The 19,967-nt window shown below is 42.4% G+C and overlaps 1 protein-coding gene across 7 annotated transcripts in view; it reads right to left on the bottom strand.

Annotated features, from left to right (window-relative positions):
- ANKDD1B (ankyrin repeat and death domain containing 1B) overlaps window positions 1-19,967 on the bottom strand; it is a 126,090-nt gene that overhangs the window by 2,353 nt on the left and 103,770 nt on the right. For 4 of the 7 annotated variants that reach the window (XM_085874542.1, XM_085874545.1, XM_085874546.1 and 1 more), the window contains 3 exons: window positions 10,481-10,682; window positions 5,041-5,100; window positions 4,221-4,352 (listed from right to left, as the gene is read on the bottom strand). In XM_085874542.1, the coding sequence (XP_085730668.1) occupies window positions 4,221-4,352; window positions 5,041-5,100; window positions 10,481-10,682 (394 nt within the window). Of the gene's footprint in view, window positions 1-96; window positions 722-4,220; window positions 4,353-5,040; window positions 5,101-10,480; window positions 10,683-19,967 lie in introns of those variants that run through there. The other 3 variants (XM_085874547.1, XM_085874549.1, XM_085874543.1) reach the window with 3 other exon arrangements.

The raw sequence follows: 19,967 nt of genomic DNA, 5'->3' as shown, positions 1-19,967 counted from the left end.
GTTTTGACCGACTAAAGGAGCTTTCTTTTTAACGTACCGCAGAAAAGGAAAGGACTGGAAAAAGAAAAAGAAAAAAAAACTCCATTCCAATAAATATTCATTTCAAGGCAAAACATGCATTTTAAGAAACTTCAATTGATACGAATACATAAAACTGAATGTTCCGACGAATTGCATTTCAAAATTGGTATCGGTTCATGAACTGTGGGATACAAAGCAAGCAAAAATAATGTGGTTCTTCTTAAGTTATGAAAGCTGTAGCAATTTCCACATTATTAAAAACTCCCTTAAAAAAAAAAAAACAGAATAAAAGAAATGCGAGCTCAGAATTAATCAATGCTCCGTGTCCTTCACAAGCAACCACTATATGGTTCTGACTCTGAAAGGTGTGCTTTCATGTCCCTTCTGTTTCCGCTGTTATTGAATTCCAAACCGCCGTGGAAGAAGGGTGAAACTGTTTCGTCCAAACTTTGAATTAAACTAACACTGTGCAGTTCGGGTCAACACAACGGAACACGTTCAACTAAAATGCAAAACAAGTCCGTCAATCAAGCGGCCCTCTGGTAGTCTGCGCTATTCGTGTGCAAACCGGCATCAATTTATTTTGTTTGGCCTGCATCTCCGGCCCTTGCAGCCGTCCCCGGGAGGGTCGGGTTTCATCAGGACATCGCACATTTTCTGGGAGGTTCCGGTTCACCATTTGCTTTCCTTCGGACGTGCTCTGCAAGAAAGGTATTCATGATAAATCATCATCATGGTCCGTACAGAGCACCGGTGCTGTCAAAGCAGTCTATTGGCAAGCGTCATGCTGGATGGCTTACCGTTGCCATCCCCACAGTCAGTCAGAGTTGGAATTTGTAATTTGTCCAGGATGGCGGTGACAGCTCACGTGTTCTACATGAAAGATACCGTGGGATATTTAACGTCTACCAACAATCAATGCTGGCAGACAGGTCCTGCAGCTTAATGTCCTTCTGACGGATGCCATTCATATTGATGCGTGGCCCTGCATGCGAAGCACTAGTGTGACACTTTATAGCTGGGTTAAGATTCAGACCCATGCTAGACAGCCCATATACTTCTGAGCTATCCTGCCAGCCCTATTCATGATAAATACAGGACTATAAAGGTAGGTCTTCGAGCAGATGGCATGCGATGGAAATTCACATTCTTTGTTCCTCAAATTCAGACAAGATTTTTCTTTCCTTAAATTTCTCGGACATATAGAGGGCAATAAATAAATAAAATCAGAAAAAAAATCTGAAGCAACGTCCAAGCTCGCAAGCAAGCCTCCAAACGCCCACTATTGGAATAGCGTCAGCAAAAACGGGGGAAATAAGGACATTTTGACCTGTTAACTCGACAGGACCAATTTTGAGGAAAACAAGTGAAATGCAGTTAATTGTGCTTTTCAGCCTGGAGCAACAAGTTCCTGTTTTTTTCAGCCTAGCCTCGCCGACTATGCTTGTTGTACAATTTCATTTCGAACATAAATGGCCAAAGTTGGCCGAGGCAAAAAAGGTGTTGTCATGCAAATTCGTTTAAACTGGATAGCAGCACAGCATTACGTCGCCTGAATACGACATCACATCACGCAACATGTTCTGCGATCGCCTTTTCCTTTGAACAGCACCGAGGCTCGTTGAAGAACTTGTGCAGGACAAAGACGTTAACAGAGATCGGTGTATGAATTACAATAGAAGGATATTCGTAGACATTGGACAAACACGTGGTATTTGGGATTTATACATGGAATGCTAGCATCATGAGCTATTCACTCAATTAAGGGGAATACCCAAACAGCCCGATGAGATTTTCACTGTTTACCAAAATTTTCAATCTGCAGATAAATAACATCACATCAAACAAGGTTAAAATCACGATGACAGTTGAAGCTGATAAAGAGTCAACTCTCAGACTGACGCTCGGCTTCAAACTCATTTCAATCTCATGGTAGTTTGCCCGATAGTTATGCAAGAAATTATGGGATCTTTAAGGACCTACATTGCTGACTTAATGTGCTCGGACTCGCCTCAGCTGTCAAGCCTGGGTTTGGATCCCGACCAGCTACAAACTGTCATCGTGGCGTTTCACAGGCAGAGTGATTTATCAATGTGTGTGCCATCACTCGGATTGACGTTAAACTGTGCGTCCCGTCTGGCAGCATCATTGGTGGACGTCAATGATCCCACGGTGTCCTTCGCGAAGAGTAGGCAAGCTATCACCGACACAAAGGCCAAATTCCAAATTCTGTCTGAGCCAACAGAGGGCATTGAATCAGAGGCACAGCCACACCCTCAACCAATGATGATACACCTTAGCTTTGTGCTGCACTCGGGAAGCGCTGCAGCCTTCATCACAATGTCCTCCTGCCGGCACCCATCGGATGGAAGTGTTCGGTGGATCTTGCTGTGCTCATGACTCAGTAGCATTGGCAATATTTTCAGGAACTAGTTGCTATAAGTACCTATTATTAAGATTATTAATTGTGGATAATGAATTGCCTATTGTGATTATTTTATAAAATTATCCTCGCTTCGTGAAAACAAAGTAAAAGCGGTTAAAAAGTCAAAATATAGCCATTGCTACTGCTACAAAAAACAAAAACAAAATATTTCCATCACAATATTTCCACCATTTGGTTCGCATCAGCTTTAGAGTGCTCCTGCTGCATTTTATCTCAAAATCCCATGAGCTCGCTTTGGTCAAAAAGAAGGAGCAAGCATGCCTCTCAATGATAAGGACTATGAAAGCCTGTGGGGAAGATCAAAAAGAGAAATCTGTCCAAAGTCAACAACCACACCTCTTAATGTGGTTCTTCCCAAGCACGTGTCCAAAACTGACGATAACAATGTTGAACCCCGCACACTTTGCATTTGGCGTTGTCTTTGGACAAATCTCTCTTTTTGATCTTCCCTGCAGGCTTCCATGGCCATGGCCCTGATCGCAGGTATATTTACCTCCGCCACAGAAGGTGAAGGAGCTTATGTTTTCACCCCTTTCTGTCTGTTTGTTTGTGTGTGTGTGTGTACAGGATATCTCAAAAAGTTGTGGACAGGTTGGGTGTGTGACAAGGACGTACCGATTAGATTTTGGTGAATATCCGGATCTGAATCCGAGAATTTTTGAAGTGATTCTTCACCATTGAGAGACAGGGCGAAACTGATATATAGCACGATATCTCAAAAAGTTGTGGACGGATTCAGCTGAAACCTGGTGACATGTTGGGTGTGTCGCAAGGACGAATCGATTCTATTTTGGTGTAGATCTGAATCCCAATCTGGATACGAGGATTATTTAATTTTTAAAGTGATTCTTCACCATCGAGAGATCGGGCCAAAAACGATATAGTACTGTATAGCATGATATTTCAAAAATGTATTGGGCCCGATATGTTCTCGTGGATCAGACATTACGTGGCGGAGGTATGCGCTCTACCGAGTACCCTTCTAGTTGTGATGTGTTTTGTGATACTCTTCGTGTCCATTTTTGACTCTGCTTGGCTGCATATTCATCTGGTTCTTGGCACAATGTTGATGCGCTTCCTTCACAACTCCGAAATCACCATACATATCTCATCACAATATTTGGCCTTCGTTTGAAAGATTGCCTTCTGAAGATGTGGAACATGAATACGTAGCAGGAGATGCAGCAACTAAAGGGAATATGTCACTTTCCTTGTGGTATTTGGCTCAACGATTAAATCTGTTTCTTAGATTCCACGAACAACACTGCCTTGAACTAATTAAAACACAGCTGTTCAGTACATTGTGGATCTTTCACAGTGCATCATTTTAAGTAGGTTGTTTGTTACTGTCCACAAAAATGTGCTGTGATTTTACCAGCAATCATAAACATGGAGCATAAAAATCTACTAAAGCCCACCCTCATTAGGAGAGGCCAAGTGGAATTTTTCATCTTTTGCCGAGCAAAAAATTCCACCATATTAGCAGATGTAAAGGAAAGGAATCTTTTAAAAGTACTTTTATAATTTTTTGTTAGAGTCCACCAAATAGATAACTTGTCCGGTAACTCCCACTTTGAACACTAAGCAGGAGTCACAGGGCTAGTTATTGAGGTTAGCAAGAGGTGAGCTCTTACAAATATCTACTACGACATGTACGATGAGATCTGATTAAATAATCTGATGAGAATATTCTCAGAATTCATGAGAAATTTTTATAAATGGTCAAACAAATGTGGAGGAAAAGAAAGATCACCTGCTAGAACCTGGCAGTCGATGGCAGCAAGAGCTTCATAGAGAGCTTTGATGGGATTCTCTTTCGCCATCAGGATTCCATGAAACCAGATAAGAAGCAAGCGATGAGCATGTTCCTTGTAGCTTTTAGGTCCTGTGCAGAAACGCTTCGTATTAATTGACAAGTGTATACAATACAAGGAATGTTATCCACACACTCCATCAATTTAACTTGGGTGAACCTTTCCACTCCATGCCATGGGCCGAACCCAAATATCTACTCTTGTGAAAAACAGGATGTAACTTGTATGTCCACGCAATTGGAGACATTACATGTGTGCCTATGAGTCTACCTGTACACAATTGGCTACGAAAGACATATGTTGTCATATGCTTGATCCAATCATGGAGCAGACATTGCTTGCTTCCTCCACACAAAAATTCCTGGGATATTCACCAAAACTTAGTGAACCATTTTCTTAATGTAAAGGCATGAAGTTCAAAACAAAAATCTCATTAATGGATATTGTATCGTAAAACCTTGTTACTCACAGCTAATTGTGGGAAAGGTGAGGAAGGGAGGGAGAGAGAACCCTTGATGTTTCTGGTTAATCCCAAAACATATTATTATTATGCTGCAAAAGTCACACACACACACACACACACACACACACACACACACACACACACACACACACACACACACACACACACACACACACACACACACACACACACACACACACGTTGATACTTTGATTCCCGTTGATACATCTAACAAATAGATGAAAAATGCAGGTGAGTGACTCGAGACAATAGGTAAGCACGGTAATTTTGCATACCGATGGACATCGAAGCCGGTCCAACAGGAAAAAAAATATCACAGAACCGTTGGAAACCATCTGTAAATGAAAATATAAATAAATGAAAAAAGATAAAAGAAAATAAATTTATGAAAAATCAAATGCAGGTGAGCAACTGAGATAATGGGGAAGCACAGTCCATTATCACTTACAATATGTAAGCATACCCCACTAGTGTATACATATATATAGTATATATATATAGTATATATATATATATATACACACACACACACACACACAGACAAACACGCACATACATATATACGAGAGCCCGTCAGTAAGTAACATTAAAATATTTTTCACAAATTGCTTATTGCATGTACGTGTGTAACTACTGTTATTTTTCAACATAATCTCCATTGTGTTCAATGCAATTTTTGCAGCGCTTTACTAAGGCTTGGATTCCTCAAGGAAAAAAAAAAATTTGGCTGCTTGTGTGGGTATTCGTGCACCGCCTCTTGGACCTGTTCGTCGGATCGGAAAGTGGTTCCACCAAACGCCTCTTTAAGTGGCCCAAAGATATGGTAATCCAAAGGGGCGAGGTCTGGCGAGCAAGGTGGATGAGGAAGACACTCAAAATGCATGTCCTTGATTGTTGCAGGTGGAGCGCAGGCAGTATGGGGCCGAGCATTGTCATGCTGCAGCAAAACACCGGCAGTGAGGAGTCCACTACGTTTTGATCTGCTGGTTTCAGGTGTTTTTAAGGAGGTCGCAGTAAGTTGCACTGGTGACTGTGGCCCCTCTGGGCATGTAATGCTCTACAAGTGGGCCTGGGCTATCCCAGAAGAGCATCAGCATCATTTTTCCAGTGGATGGCTGTGTGCTGAATTTTTTGGGCTTCGGTGAGGTTGAATGGCACCACCCTTAGCTGCCCTCTTCATTTCTGGTTGAAAGTAGTGGACCCAGCTTTCATCCCCAGTCACTATTCGCTGTAAGAAAGCGTCGCCTTCTGTTTCGTAACGTCGTAGAAGTTCTTCACATGTCACCACTCGCCGTTCTTTCAGTTCGGGTGCGAGTTGTCTAGGCACCCACCTTGCAGACACTTTACGGAACCCCCAGCACATTGTGAATGATATGGTGTGCTGAACCATGGCCAACGTTCAATTCGGAGACCACTTCATTCAGCATAATGTGACAGTTTTCCCTTAGCACGCGCTCAACTCCTGCAACCATTTCTGGTGCGTCGGCTGTGTGAGGCCGGCCCGAGCGAGCAGCGTCTGCCACACTGGACACTCCAATTTTAAACTTCCTGTCCCAGTCGTACACCTGCTGCAGTGATAAACAGGCATTGCCACATTGCATTTTCATTCTGGGATGGATTTCATTGGGATTCACACCCTCACTTCCCAAGAAATGGATGACAGAACGTTGCTCCTCCCTGGTGCATGCTTCTAAGGGAACCGCCATCTTGGAACTGCTCTACTGACATCATACGCTCAATGTTGCCAGATCTAAAACAGGCAAAACCTGACTCTTACCCATAGATATAACATGTCTACAACTACACACATTACATTCTCAAATTTATATCACCATTTTAAGGTTACTTATTGACTGGACCTCGTATCTGAAATGCCTTTAGAAGGTATTCACACACCTTAACTTTTGTGTGATTTTGTAGTGTTACAGCCTGTTAAAATGGATAAAATTTGAATTTTTTTGTCACCGATCTACAGAAAATACCTCACAATGACAAAGTGAAAACATGTTTTTGGAAATATTTACAAATTAATTAAAAATGAAAAGCTTAAATGTCTTGCATCAACAAGTATTGAACCGCTTGGCTATGACACTCCAAATTGAGTTCAGGTGCATCCAATTTCCTTTCATCTTCCTTGAGATGTCTCTACAACTTGATTGGAGTCCACCTGTGGCTAACTCAATTGATTGGACATGATTTAGAAAGAAACACACCTTTCCATATAAAGTTCCAAAGTTGACGGTGCATGTCAGAGCAGAAACTCCACCATGAAGTCCAAAGAGCAGTCAATAGAACTCCGAGATAGAATTGTGAGAAGGCATAGATCTGGGGAAAGGTATAAAACAATTTTTAGAATGTTTAAAGTTCCCAAGAGCACAGTGAGCTCCATCATTCGGAAATGGAAAGAAGAATATGGAACGACCAAGACTCTTTCTCGAGCTGGTCGTCCGACTAAACTGAGCAACCGGGCAAGAAGAACCTTGGTCAGGAAGGTGACCAAGAACCCAATGACCACTCTGACAGAACTACAGAGTTCCTTGGCTGAGATGGGAGAACCTGTCGGAAGGAGAACACTCTCTGCAGCATTTCAGAAAATCTTGGCTTTACGGGAGAGTTGCGAGACAGAAGCCACTTCTGAGAAAAATGCACATGACAGCATGCCTGGAGTTTGCAAAAAGGGATGTGAAAGACTCTGACAACAGGAGGCAAAACATTCTGTGGTCTGATGAGAGGAAAATTGAACTCTTTGGCCTGAATGCAAAGTGCTATGTCTGGTGGAAACCGAGTACAGCTCATCACCCATCTAACACCATCGCTACCGTGAAGCATGGTGGTAGCAGCGTAATGCTCTGTGGATACTCTCAGCAGTCGGGACTGGGAGACTTGTAAGGATGGAGAGAACAATGAATGGAGCCAAATACAGGTAAATCCATGAGGAGAACCTGCTTCAGAGTGCCAAAGACCTGAGACTGCAGCGAAGAATTACATTCCAACAGGACAATGACCCCAAGCATACACAGCCGAAGCAACACTGGAATGGCTTCAGAACAAGAACGTGAAAGTCCTTGAGTGCCCCAGTGAAAGCCCAGACTTGAATCCCATTGAGAATCTGAGGAAAGACTTGAACATTGCTGTTCACCGACGCTCACCATTGAACTTGACAGAACTTGAGCAAGTCTGCAAGGAACAATGGGAGAAAATCCCAAAACTCAGATGCGCAAAGCTGATACACACAGACCCAAGAAGACTCGAAGCTGTAATCACTGCTAAAGGCACTTCGACAAAGTATTGACTCAGGGGGTTGAATACTCATATAAATGAGATATTTCTGGATTTAATTTTCAATACATTTGTAAAAATTTCAAAAAACATCTTTTCACTTTGTCATTATGGGGTATTTTATGTAGATCGGCAACAAAAAAAAAAAAAATTAAATTTATTCCATTTTAAATCCAGGCTGTAACACAATAAAATGTGAAAATGTCAAGGAACACTTTCTGAAGGCACTGTAGCAGCAAAAGCAAATGACTTGCAAACTAAGCACACCCCAAGGGCGTCTTCCTTTTAAATGAATAGCTAGGCATTCAGAGTTGGCTGGTAAAGCGTGCTGATTGCTTTGTTGATGGATGGGTGGCGATACATCGACTGATAAAGTTTTGACAACATGTTGTTCATAACGCCCAGATGTGCAGTTTGGAACTATTTCAGGAAGGTTAAAGACGACATTCCGAAAGGTGCATTCCCCCATAATGTATTCCCTTCCTCTCCCCTCGCGCTGCCTTCCCTTCCCCCACACCTCCTCACTCCGAGATAGAAAGTCAAGGGGTATGAATACTTTCTGAAGGCACTGTATATATGTACACACACGTCTGTATAAATTTCAACTTTGTGGAAACGTTCCAGACGATCAACAAATGAATTGTTACACAATGATCATACACCTTCACAAAAAAATATACAAAATGAACAAAACGGCACTCAGTAGAGCGCATACCTCCCACAGGCTGAACAGTTTGTTTTGTATCCCAATGATAGGCTGGATCTGCATCGGGACCTGAACCAAAATCTAATCGGCTTGTTCTTGTCATCTAGCAAACTCATCCACCAAGTTTTATCATAACTTGTCCACAACTTTTTGAGATATCATGCCATATTTCGTTTTTGGCCTCATCTCCACCCTCTGCCATACTGTCATCCCTCAGATTGGCAAGCAGCAGCCTTTTAACTCTCTGCAGATCTGGATAAAATCACAAGTAGGTCCAACATGTGGAACATGTCTTTCAACCCTAACAAATCTCACACTCTCACTATGTCTCTCCGAATGGACCCTCTGGAACCACCAACCCCCCCCCCCCCACACCCCCAATCTACTTTCTCAACAATCCTCTTGAAGAAGCCCTTTCATTCAAGTTTCTGGGTCTCACTATCTGCCATGATCATTCCTGGGAAAGCCCCATTTCCAAGCTTGCCTCTAAAGCCAGTTGCTGACTGGGCATCCTCCGTCGTGCAAAGTCCTTCCTTGGCACATCTGAGCTCCTGAACACATACAAAGCTTTCATCTGCAGCCTGATGGAGTATTGCTCTCCCCTCTGGGCTGGTGCTCCTGCCTCTCCCCATCTCTTGGCTTCATGCTGTGGAAACCAAGGCATTTAGGATCATTGGTATCTCCTGCGATGAGGCTGAGTCTGTGGGTCTTCACTCTCTCTCACCGCAGGCAGGTCAGTGGTCATTCTGTCTTCTACAGTCTCCTCTCCGACCTCCCGCCCACTCTGTCTGAGATATGTCCCCCCCCACCACCTCCCACCCCTTCCTCACTCTTTCCCCCTTTCTAGCTTCCCCTCCCTCCTGCCTCCTCTCTCTCCCTCCCTCCTCTCTCAGCCCCCCTCCTTAATACCCCCCCTCCATCAATTTTTCAATTGGTAAAAATGTTACAGCCTGGACATACACACTGAATCCCAATGGAGAGCAAGGATTTTGATTGAAACATTTATGGCTGGTCGGCACTTGACCGATGATGTCATCCTTACAAGATTTTATTCATCAATGGGAGTAGAATGAGATGTGTCAAGTTTCAAATTTTTCCGATTAGCAGTTTCAGAGATATAATGCTTTAATTTTTTACGTTTAATCCAAGATGGCTGCCATACCACTTGCCTTATGGCATCACAATTATCATTAAAATATTCTCCGTGGTGGGGGGCAGGGGGGGTCTCTCCTATCCTGAAAATTGTGTCAATCGAACAAGTGGTTGCTGAGAAAGCAAATGTTAAAAAAACACAAGAGCAAAAAAAGCCAAAAGAGGGTTGAAGAATAATAAAAATAGGACCGTGCATCCTGAAGATCACCTGGATCAGGCGCAACACTCATTCAAACCCCCCTGCAGACCCCCTTACAGTGTTTCCAGACTGACTAACTCACTCACTCACCTGCGGACACTGTTCAATCGCATAAGCTCACCAGACTAAAGTCCAGGTGAGCTAATAAAAAGAGTATGAGTAATGGATGGAATCAACAGGACGTTGATTGAAGTATGCTAACCAGCGTGGGAAGTAAGGAAAAACTGACATTTGGGATGGTATCCCTTCACTTTCGCAAAAGAGAAGCATTGACACTTGCCTTCACCAGCAAAACGAGTTATTCATTCTGCAAAGAGTATGAGCATTTCCAGTATATTCTGCTTTCTATCTCACTGTATAAGTGAGCATTGTTGGTTACCTGTCCACTGTTGCTCAATTGCATGAATATGAGCAACTGTAAACTGCCAATAAACAGCGAGTTCCTTCCATTGCTCAGGCTTGAGGAGTTGAGTGGCCAGGTGCCACAGGACCCAGCGCATGTGTTGGGTTTCCGCACGGCGCTCCTGGCAGAAGGACACCGTCTGTAGATCCCAAGATTCGTGATCGGCATCTCGATTATTCTGAAAACACGAAAATTGATTCAAACCTGGTTAGTAAGTGAATGTGAGACCTCCAGGGTGGTTCATTAAATAATGACAAGTTTCTTTTTTAGTTTTTGTAACCTTGTAGTAAGTAAAAGCATAAATGGTGGTCACGTTAAATACGTTGCTCACAACAAATATATCTCCAAAGAATATTGTTCATATTGGGTGTGTACATTGTTGCAAGCAAGTTATTATTTAAGTAACCTTCCATTCTATAGTTTACTACTTCAACTAGAGTTCATCGAAAACGATACCCCATTCAGTGTTAAGGAATATACAGGAGAGCCTTGCCGGTCATGGGGGTTACGTTATTGAAAATCCCTGTGAACCGCAAATCCGCAAACTTAGGGGGTAATGAGGAAAATAGGGTTAGGGACTTAAACTTTAAAATTTGTCCAAACTGTACCATTAATTAACATGTTTGTGCATTGTTTTTGTACTATTTATTTGTATGAGTTATTGAAGGGGGTTTTTGCAAGTGACGTCATACCTACAACCATCCACCTTGATCCAAATGGTGCCGGCTTACAAAGAGAAACAGTGTACTGTCGGATCCCAATACTCGTGGGGAATACATTCCTGAAAATGCCGCAAATGTCGGGGCACCGGTTTTTTGTTGTTGTTCTTACATGGTCTAGGCTCATAGAAGAGCGATTACACAGACCAAATCAGCACACGACGTCATTAAGTATACAGCAGGATAAAGGGGAACACCAACAGCAGGGTGGAGGGAGAAAGCAGACGGAGACAGACAAACAAGGGATGCAGGTAATGATGAAGGGTAAGGGAGAATGTAAAGGGTGGACAATATGGATACATAAGCAGAATTGTGTTTGACCAAGTTTGTGATTTTGTCATGGTTTGAGGAAAGGGAAGAGGCTGCTGCCTGTCTGTCAGAAGCATGAGAGATGTCATGGCAGAGAGTGGACTCATCAGCAAAGAGATAAAGAGGATTTCCTAGAGAGTCAGTGAGATCATTGATGAAGTTTTGGAATAATATGGGGCTGAGTCAACTGACTTGGGATACTCCAGCCTTGACAGGGAGGGGAGATGAAATGGTTCCGTTGAGAGCCACATGTGCCTATGAGAGTGGAGCAAGTCAGTAATCCAAGAGTGGAGTTGACCTTGGATTCCATAGGCAGAGAGTTTGGAGAGCAAGGCGGAATGCCAGACCATATCAAAAGTTTGATATATGTCCAGAGACACGGCCCTGATCTCGTATCTGATAATGAGGGCCTTCACCATTGTTGGGATGAGTCGAAGCAGCATGTCCACGGAAGAGTGACCAGGTCTGAATCTGTATTGATGATCAGAGACGAGGCTGTCAGAGTAAAAAAAATGATATTATGTCAACTGTGATGATGGATTCCATGACCTTGCTGATGATTGGAAGTCTATAGCAAGCTAGTTGGGCTGTAGTTATGGGGATCCATTTTTGCACCTTTTTATGCCATGCTGTGATGTTGGCTCATTTACAATTTCCCAGGTGGATATAGGAGACCAGTCTTGAAGTGTTAAAAAAAAAAAAAAATTTTTTTTTTTAAACGCAAATACGCAAATGTAGAAGCACGTCACAATTTATGACCCGCAAATATGTGGGGTCCATGAATAGCGAATCTGCGAATAGTGGGGTCCGACAGCATTTCGAGCTCAGATTCCAACACTGATTCCACCATTATTAGCAACTCTGAAGGTCCTCTCCCCCACACTCTTTAATCTGTTCATGCATGACATTCCACAGCCATCCGAGAACATACAAATATCCTCATATGCGGACGATATAACCATTACCTCCACTCATAGCAACATCAACACCGCTACGGCACAACTTCAACCCTTCCTCAGCACCCTACAAACCTGGCTCACCATCAACAGACTGAAAGTAGACCCCTCAAAATCAACAGTCATTCTTTTAACAAATTACACCAAGGAACATACAGTAGCTCTGCACCACACATCACAATGAACGACATCCCTATCCTACACACACCAAACAAAAATACTCGGCATCACTTTTAACACATCCATATTATTCTCAGATCATCACAAACATAAATAATACACCCTGATATATATATATATATATATATATATATATATATATATATATATATATATATATATATATATATATATATATATATATATATATATATATATATATATATATATATATATATACATATATATATTGGGCGTATAAAAAAAAACACATTCACACCCAGGCTGCACACACTTAGGGCACTCCCAGTCACTGACTTCAGACACCACAAAGAAACAACATTACTCATATACAAACAGCACATTAGATCAGTCATTAACTACGCCAGCTCATCTTGGGCATCCAGCCTATCAAACACACATCCTAACACCCTACAGACCATCAAAACAAAGCCCTTGACATCATCACAGGTTGCACATTAACAACACCCATCGAGCACCTCCACACAGAGGTAAAAATGCTAAAAATCAAAGAACACTTGGGCATGAGAGGGGCACAGTTCATTGCAATGGCAAGTGCCAACCCTAATCACCCATGCCACTACATGTACAACCACCCACAGGCTCCTCGACACATTAAGGCGATACCAAAAATACACCACAGAGAGATCCTCTTAAACATCCCCCAAATGAACAACAGAAGCTATTAAAAACACATCCACACCAACATCACCATAAACTCAATAAACGCAATCCAATCGGTCCTTTCGGAGAGACATCGTGAGAGTGTGAGATTTGTCTGGATTGAAAGACATGTTCCATGTGTTGGACGAGCTTGTGATTTTACCCAGATCTGCAGTGAGCGAAGAAGCTGCTGCTTGCCGGTCTGAGAGATGACAGATGGTACGGCAGAGGGTGGAGTCATCAGCAAAGAGATGAAGAGGATTTTCCAGAGAGTCGGAGAAGGCTTGGACTTCATGGTAGAGTTTCTGCTCTGACATGCACTGTAAACTGTGGGATCTTATATAGAAAGATGTGTTTCTTTCGAAATCGTGTCCAATCAATCGAATTGGCAACAGGTGGACTCCAATCAAGTTGTCGAGACATCTCAAGAATGATCAAAGGAAATTGGATGCATCTGAGCTCAATTTGGAATGTCATAGCAAAGGAGTTGAACACTCATTGATGCAAGACATTTCAGCTTTTCATGTCTAATTAATTTGTAAACATTTCCAAACACATGTTTTCACTTTGTCATTCTGGAGTATTTTGTGGATCGGTGACAAAAAATTAAATTTAATTCATTTTAAATTCAGGCTGTGATAGGCCGACATCAGAGAGTGGAGGGGAATGAAAACTTTCTGAAGGCACTGCATCCAACACATTACATTAACTATTCGTGCCTGTCAGATGTGTCCATTATAACGTCCTTAAAAACAGTAAGTTTCCTGTTTGGAATGATTTTCAATTTTGTTTGATTGCCAGGCAGGCAGACAGAGTAGAAAAATTATCTCATTCCTCCCTGCGCACGTGCGATTGGCACGGAGTCAAAGCCAAAGTACTGTAAATTGAAAGATTCGTTTTCGTAGTCATGTTCCGATTTGAGTTCAAAATATAACATTCGATTTAAATAAGTTGTTCCTCCATCATAAACTGATAGGACGGACAAACGGACGTGAACCAATTGCTTACTTGTCAAGTGAAATGGTGAGAACATTAGTGCTGGTGTGGGATGCAACACAGGCAAAATGGCCAGTTTCCTCTTCTTACGTGCATACTTTGATGCTGTATTTCTTTAGCAGGACAATTATAAGCCTGGTGTTGGCTTGACGGTTAAAGTGGCTGGCTTAAGATCTTAGGGCCTTGAGTTTGAGCCCCTATCGGCTGTTGAAATAACACCAGGTGGGGTTGACAGCCTGCTATCCTTCCGAGGTAAGCGAAATGAGTACCAGTGTAATGGTAATCGAGGGCAGCAGCGGCATCGGCAGCATAGCCACCCCCCCCCCCAAAAAAATTATGCAACTAGCAGCCACAGGCTCTGCACACGATAGCGAGCACTACACGAGAAAAATTGAGTGCTGGTGTGTTCATGCTTGGTGGTCATATCAAAGCACTTGTCTTGACACTGATCTCAGGATTGAGCATCCCAAAGTAATGGTGGTGGTGGTCGTATGGCAGCTGAGCTGCTGGGGTAGCTATCATTTCTTGAAGCGTGACTGTGTCGCTGATGAAGTGCCCCTCTACCAGTACACACACTGGAACTGGTACTCATTTCGCCGACCTCGGAAGGATGACAGGCTGAGTCAACCCCCTGGTGTATTAATTCAGCGGCCGACGGAGCTTGAACTCAGGACCCTAGGATCCCAAGCCGCCACCCTAACCACTGAGCCAACACCAGGCTTTCAAAGTAATGACAAGTAAGCTTGCCAGTGTCATATTCACATCCCACTGCTCCAAACAGGGAATCTGGTCAGAGTGTCGGCACACAACACCTTTATTTAATTTCTCCGAAAAACAGCGTGGGACTTTTACACCCAGAACCTAAATGTAGATGGGACAGCTGGCTTTCCATCTTCATCCAAAGGACGGTGTTCGCCAGGATGCTGCGCCACTGCCGGCAAAGAATCATAACAGTAGTTTTGCTGCAACTTCGACTTCGTTGGGGGATCAAAACCGGGCTCGCACAGACAGTGAGTACCCACATTTAATTGTGCAACATATAACGGAACATGATTTGATGATTTTATTTCAACAACTCACGTGGGATGGATGAAATATTGATCAGTGCTAACAAACTGAAAGGAGTGAGGATCCTTTCCTGCCATCCATATGAGTGAAATCATGATAGTGCAAATCGACCAATCATACAAACTCGACAACAGAGTAACAGATGATGGGGCTTTTTTTTTTTTTTTAACTATTCTCCTGTGGATTAGCCAGATAACCTTTGTGACCTGTTTAAACATTAAGAAACAAAATAGAGGTCAATTTGACCCCCAAGTTACCTGTGCCACCGAAGAAGGTGAATGGACGTTATGTTTTTCACCCATTTTAGTCTGTCAACATAATATCTCAAAATGTTGCAGACAGGTTATGAAAAAAACTTGGTGGATGAATTAGGTCGGTGACAAGAACAAGCCAATTAGATTTTGCTTCAGGTCCGGATGCATATCCGGCCTATCAGTGGGATCCAAAACATAAACTGTTCAACCTGGTTCCTTTATTTGTTTTCAACAAGGATATCAGTGTTGTGAAACACCGTTCCAAAGTTATCCTCAAACAGGCATTGGCGACATATTCTTGTTGTCTCTTCTTTTTATGATTTTTTTTTTTGAGCAATTGGACACTTGTTTATGGTGTTTTTGTGTTGTTTCGCTGTGGAGTTTAAAACTCAATCACAATTGAATGAATGAGAAACAAACGGACGTAGCTATGCTGCTGTTGAAAGTTCAAACCTTGCTTAGTGGTTCAAGGAACAGGATGCACAGAGCAGGTGATAAACGAAGGTACCCCCAAATTTATACACAAATATTACGCCAGAAGTGAGGTCATTCCAAGTGATGGTGATTGGTGAATCTATTAACGAATATTAATTATTGTAATGACCTATTCAGCGCCCTTAAAGTCAGCATTGATCCTCTCAGTTGGATGGATGTTGGAGATCGTTGGAGAGCCATACGTGGTCCTTGGAATCATCCTTTTGTCTCAATGTTGAGATGACCTTGTGCACCATGATTTGGAGCTCAGGAATCAATGTGACAATTGACATCTTTTCACAAGTGTTCCTTTTGATGGAGGAGAAATGCTTCAACAATTGGTACCATACCAAAAGCAAACCGAACATTCGAACAATATTATATGTGCCACCAATAGTCAAGCTTTTCACTTGTCTGAATTTTGATTCAAAAGCAATGTTGCAATGATAAGCTATGTGCCATAAAAGAACAAAGCTGTTATCCTGCTGCGCACAACACACCACAATGCCAGTGTGGCTACAAGTGGAAAGAAGAAACGACATATCATCACGCGTTCCAATCAAGCACAGGGAGTTGATGTGATGGATCAAAATATTTGAATGTACTGCCGCAAATGAGAGAAGAAGAAAATGGCCAGTTATAACGTGGAACAAGACCACTTGGTCTTTAGTTGGACATTTGGAAGACATTGATGAATTGAACGCTCATTGTTTGCAGGTAGCACTGGACGATCACTCCGGAGGGTCGCACGACAGGCGTTTGCTCTTGACAAACCAAGTGATTGAAATGCAGGGATAGAAACCTTAAAATTTGTAACATGGCACGAATGGCAATGTCACTCTATGACATCATAATTTGGAAGGACATTGTTCTCCCAAATACCCTGCAGGTAAAGCATTGAAGAGAAAAAGCGGCTCGACGTAACAACAAAGAAGGAACATACAGTGTGCGGCAATCTTTCTCAATTTGAGGGTGTGTAATATTTGCAAGGGACATCGTGCTAAAGTGGGCAATGATATTAAAAAAACCTAAAAAAAACCTGCAAGTGTCAATACAGTACAAATCTTCTTGGGTTTTTTTTGTTCAGTATCCTGAATATTCGGTATTTACTATTTTCTGCTATACCGTCAGTCACAGACATTCCAGACTGAACATATAACCAGGTGCATAACCTTAAACACAATTCGATTTATTGTTTGATTCATGTTTGCCAAAATGTTTGTCAGCTGGCAGGATAGCTTAGAGGTATGCACTCACATCTCTGAGCTGTCTCGCCTGGCTTTGGATGTCGACCAAGCAATAAACTGTCACCATAGTGTTTCGCAGGGAGGGTGAAGCATCAATGTGGGTGCCGTCCCTCGGATGGATGTTCAAATTGGCGACTCGTCTCCCAGCGTTAATTGGTGGATGTTAAAAATCCTATGGTGTCCTTTGCTAAGAGTAGGCGAGCTATCGTCAGCAACCTGTACGAGCCAAATTCCAAATTCCTGCTCTTTTGTGCAGGGGGAATTTCATCAGTGGCAGAGCTGCATCCCCCAGCAAATGATGCAACTCACAGTCATGTGCTGCCTACAAAAAAAAGATGAGGAAGATGAAGATGAAGAAGAAAAAGAAGATGAAGTTGATGAAGAGGAAGAAGAAGAAGAAGAAGAAGAAGAAGAAGAAGAAGTTCGCTTGCATTTCCTAAAAATTATTAAAACAAAGAAACATGTCATTCAATTCATGTTAGCTCACCTTGAACGTACTTCTGGGGAGCTTATGGGATGGCGCGTCGTCCGTCCGTCCGTCCGTCAGTCAGTAAACACTTGCAACTTCTTTTCAGAAACTGCTGATGGGATTGTGACCAAACTTCGCTAAAATGATATTTGATATGTGGCAACTCAAGTTTGTTCTCGGCAATAAATAAAAAATAAAATAAAATAAAAGATAGGGGTGTAAGGGGGTCAAACTGGGTGTCAAAATGGGTCCAGATCTGACAAAATAAAACTTGACCACAACTTTCATCACCCGTGATGTACCGAGGTTTGTTCAGGGCATTTAAAAACCATCAGGGTCTAAGGAGATTTATGGAGGGGGGGGGGTAAAAGTGGATCTAGGTTTGACCCCCCCAAGATAGGTATTTGCTTTCTTCTCTGAAACTACACACATAATTTCGATGAAACTTGACCACAACTTTCATCACCCATGATGTACAAAATTTGTTCACGACATTAAAACGGGGTCCAAGGTGGTATACGGCGGTTGGGGAGGGGGTGGGGTTCCACCGAAAATATTATTTCCTTTCTTCTCTGAAACCAAACACAATTTTTATGAAACTTGACTATAACCTTCATTACTTGTGATGTACCAAAGTTTGTTCACGACATTAAAACGGGGTCCAAGGTGGTATACGGCGGTTGGGGAGGGGGGGGGGGGTTCCATCCAAAATATTATTTCCTTTCTTCTCTGAAACCAAACACACAATTTTTATGAAACTTGACTATAACCTTCATTACTCGTGATGTATCAAAGTTTGTTCACCACATTAAAAACGGGGTCCAAGGTGGTATACGGCGGTTGGGGAGGGGGGGGGGGTTCCACCCAAAATATTTCCTTTCTTCTCTGAAACCAAACACACAATTTTTATGAAACTTGACTATAACCTTCATTACTTGTGATGTACCAAAGTTTGTTCACGACATTAAAAACGGGGTCCAAGGTGGTATATGGCGGTTGGGAAGGGGGGGGGGTTCCACCCAAAATATTATTTCCTTTCTTCTCTGAAACCAAACACACAATTTTTATGAAACTTGACTATAACCTTCATTACTCGTGATGTATCAAAGTTTGTTCACCACATTAAAAACGGGGTCCAAGGTGGTATACGGCGGTTGGGGAGGGGGGGGGGGGGGTCCACCCAAAATATTTCCTTTCTTCTCTGAAACCAAACACACAATTTTTATGAAACTTGACTATAACCTTCATTACTTGTGATGTACCAAAGTTTGTTCACGACATTAAAAACGGGGTCCAAGGTGGTATATGGCGGTTGGGAAGGGGGGGGGGGGTTCCACCCAAAATATTATTTCCTTTCTTCTCTGAAAACAAACACACAATTTTTATGAAACTTGACTTATAACCTTCATTACTCGTGATGTACCAAAGTTTGTTCACGACATTAAAAAAAAAAATTGGGGTTGAAGGAGATGTACAGGGGAGTTGCCCCCAAAGATAGGTATTTGCTTTCTTCTCCGAAACCACACACACACACACACACACACACACACACACACACACACACACACACACACACACACACACACACACACACACACACACACACACACACACACACATACACACACACACACACACACACACACACACACACACACACACACAATTCCGATGAAACTTGACCACAGCTTTCATCAGCCATGATGTACCAATGTTTATTCATGGCATTAAAAGAATCAACATCTTAAGAGATCTACGGGAGGACGGGGTTCTCCCCAAAATAGGTATCCGCTTTCTTGGCCGAAAGTACAAGTACGATTTTGATGAAACTTGACAACAACCTTCAACACCCGTGATATACGAGTTTGTTCACGGCATTGAAAAATAAAAATAAATCTGCCGTTTTCCCCCCAAAATAGGTATTTACTTTCTTCTCCATTACATCGTTTGTGGGCCATCCATGTCTGCCAGTGGCTCCCTGGTTATCTTATCCAGGTGAGTGCTGATGGGTATTGCCCTTATTTTTTCTCTCTACAAGAGTGAGGCTTATTGGAAGAGCAAGTTTATTCAAAGCCAACGCAAAAACATATGGATGTATTGTCGATTCCAACACAAAAGTTATGTTTGC

The sequence above is a fragment of the Eptatretus burgeri genome, chromosome 3 (assembly GCF_056783735.1).
Source record: "Eptatretus burgeri isolate ZD-2024b chromosome 3, Ebu_testis_v1, whole genome shotgun sequence".
Lineage (NCBI taxonomy): Eukaryota > Metazoa > Chordata > Myxini > Myxiniformes > Myxinidae > Eptatretus > Eptatretus burgeri.
This window is presented reverse-complemented; position numbering and strand designations above follow the sequence as displayed.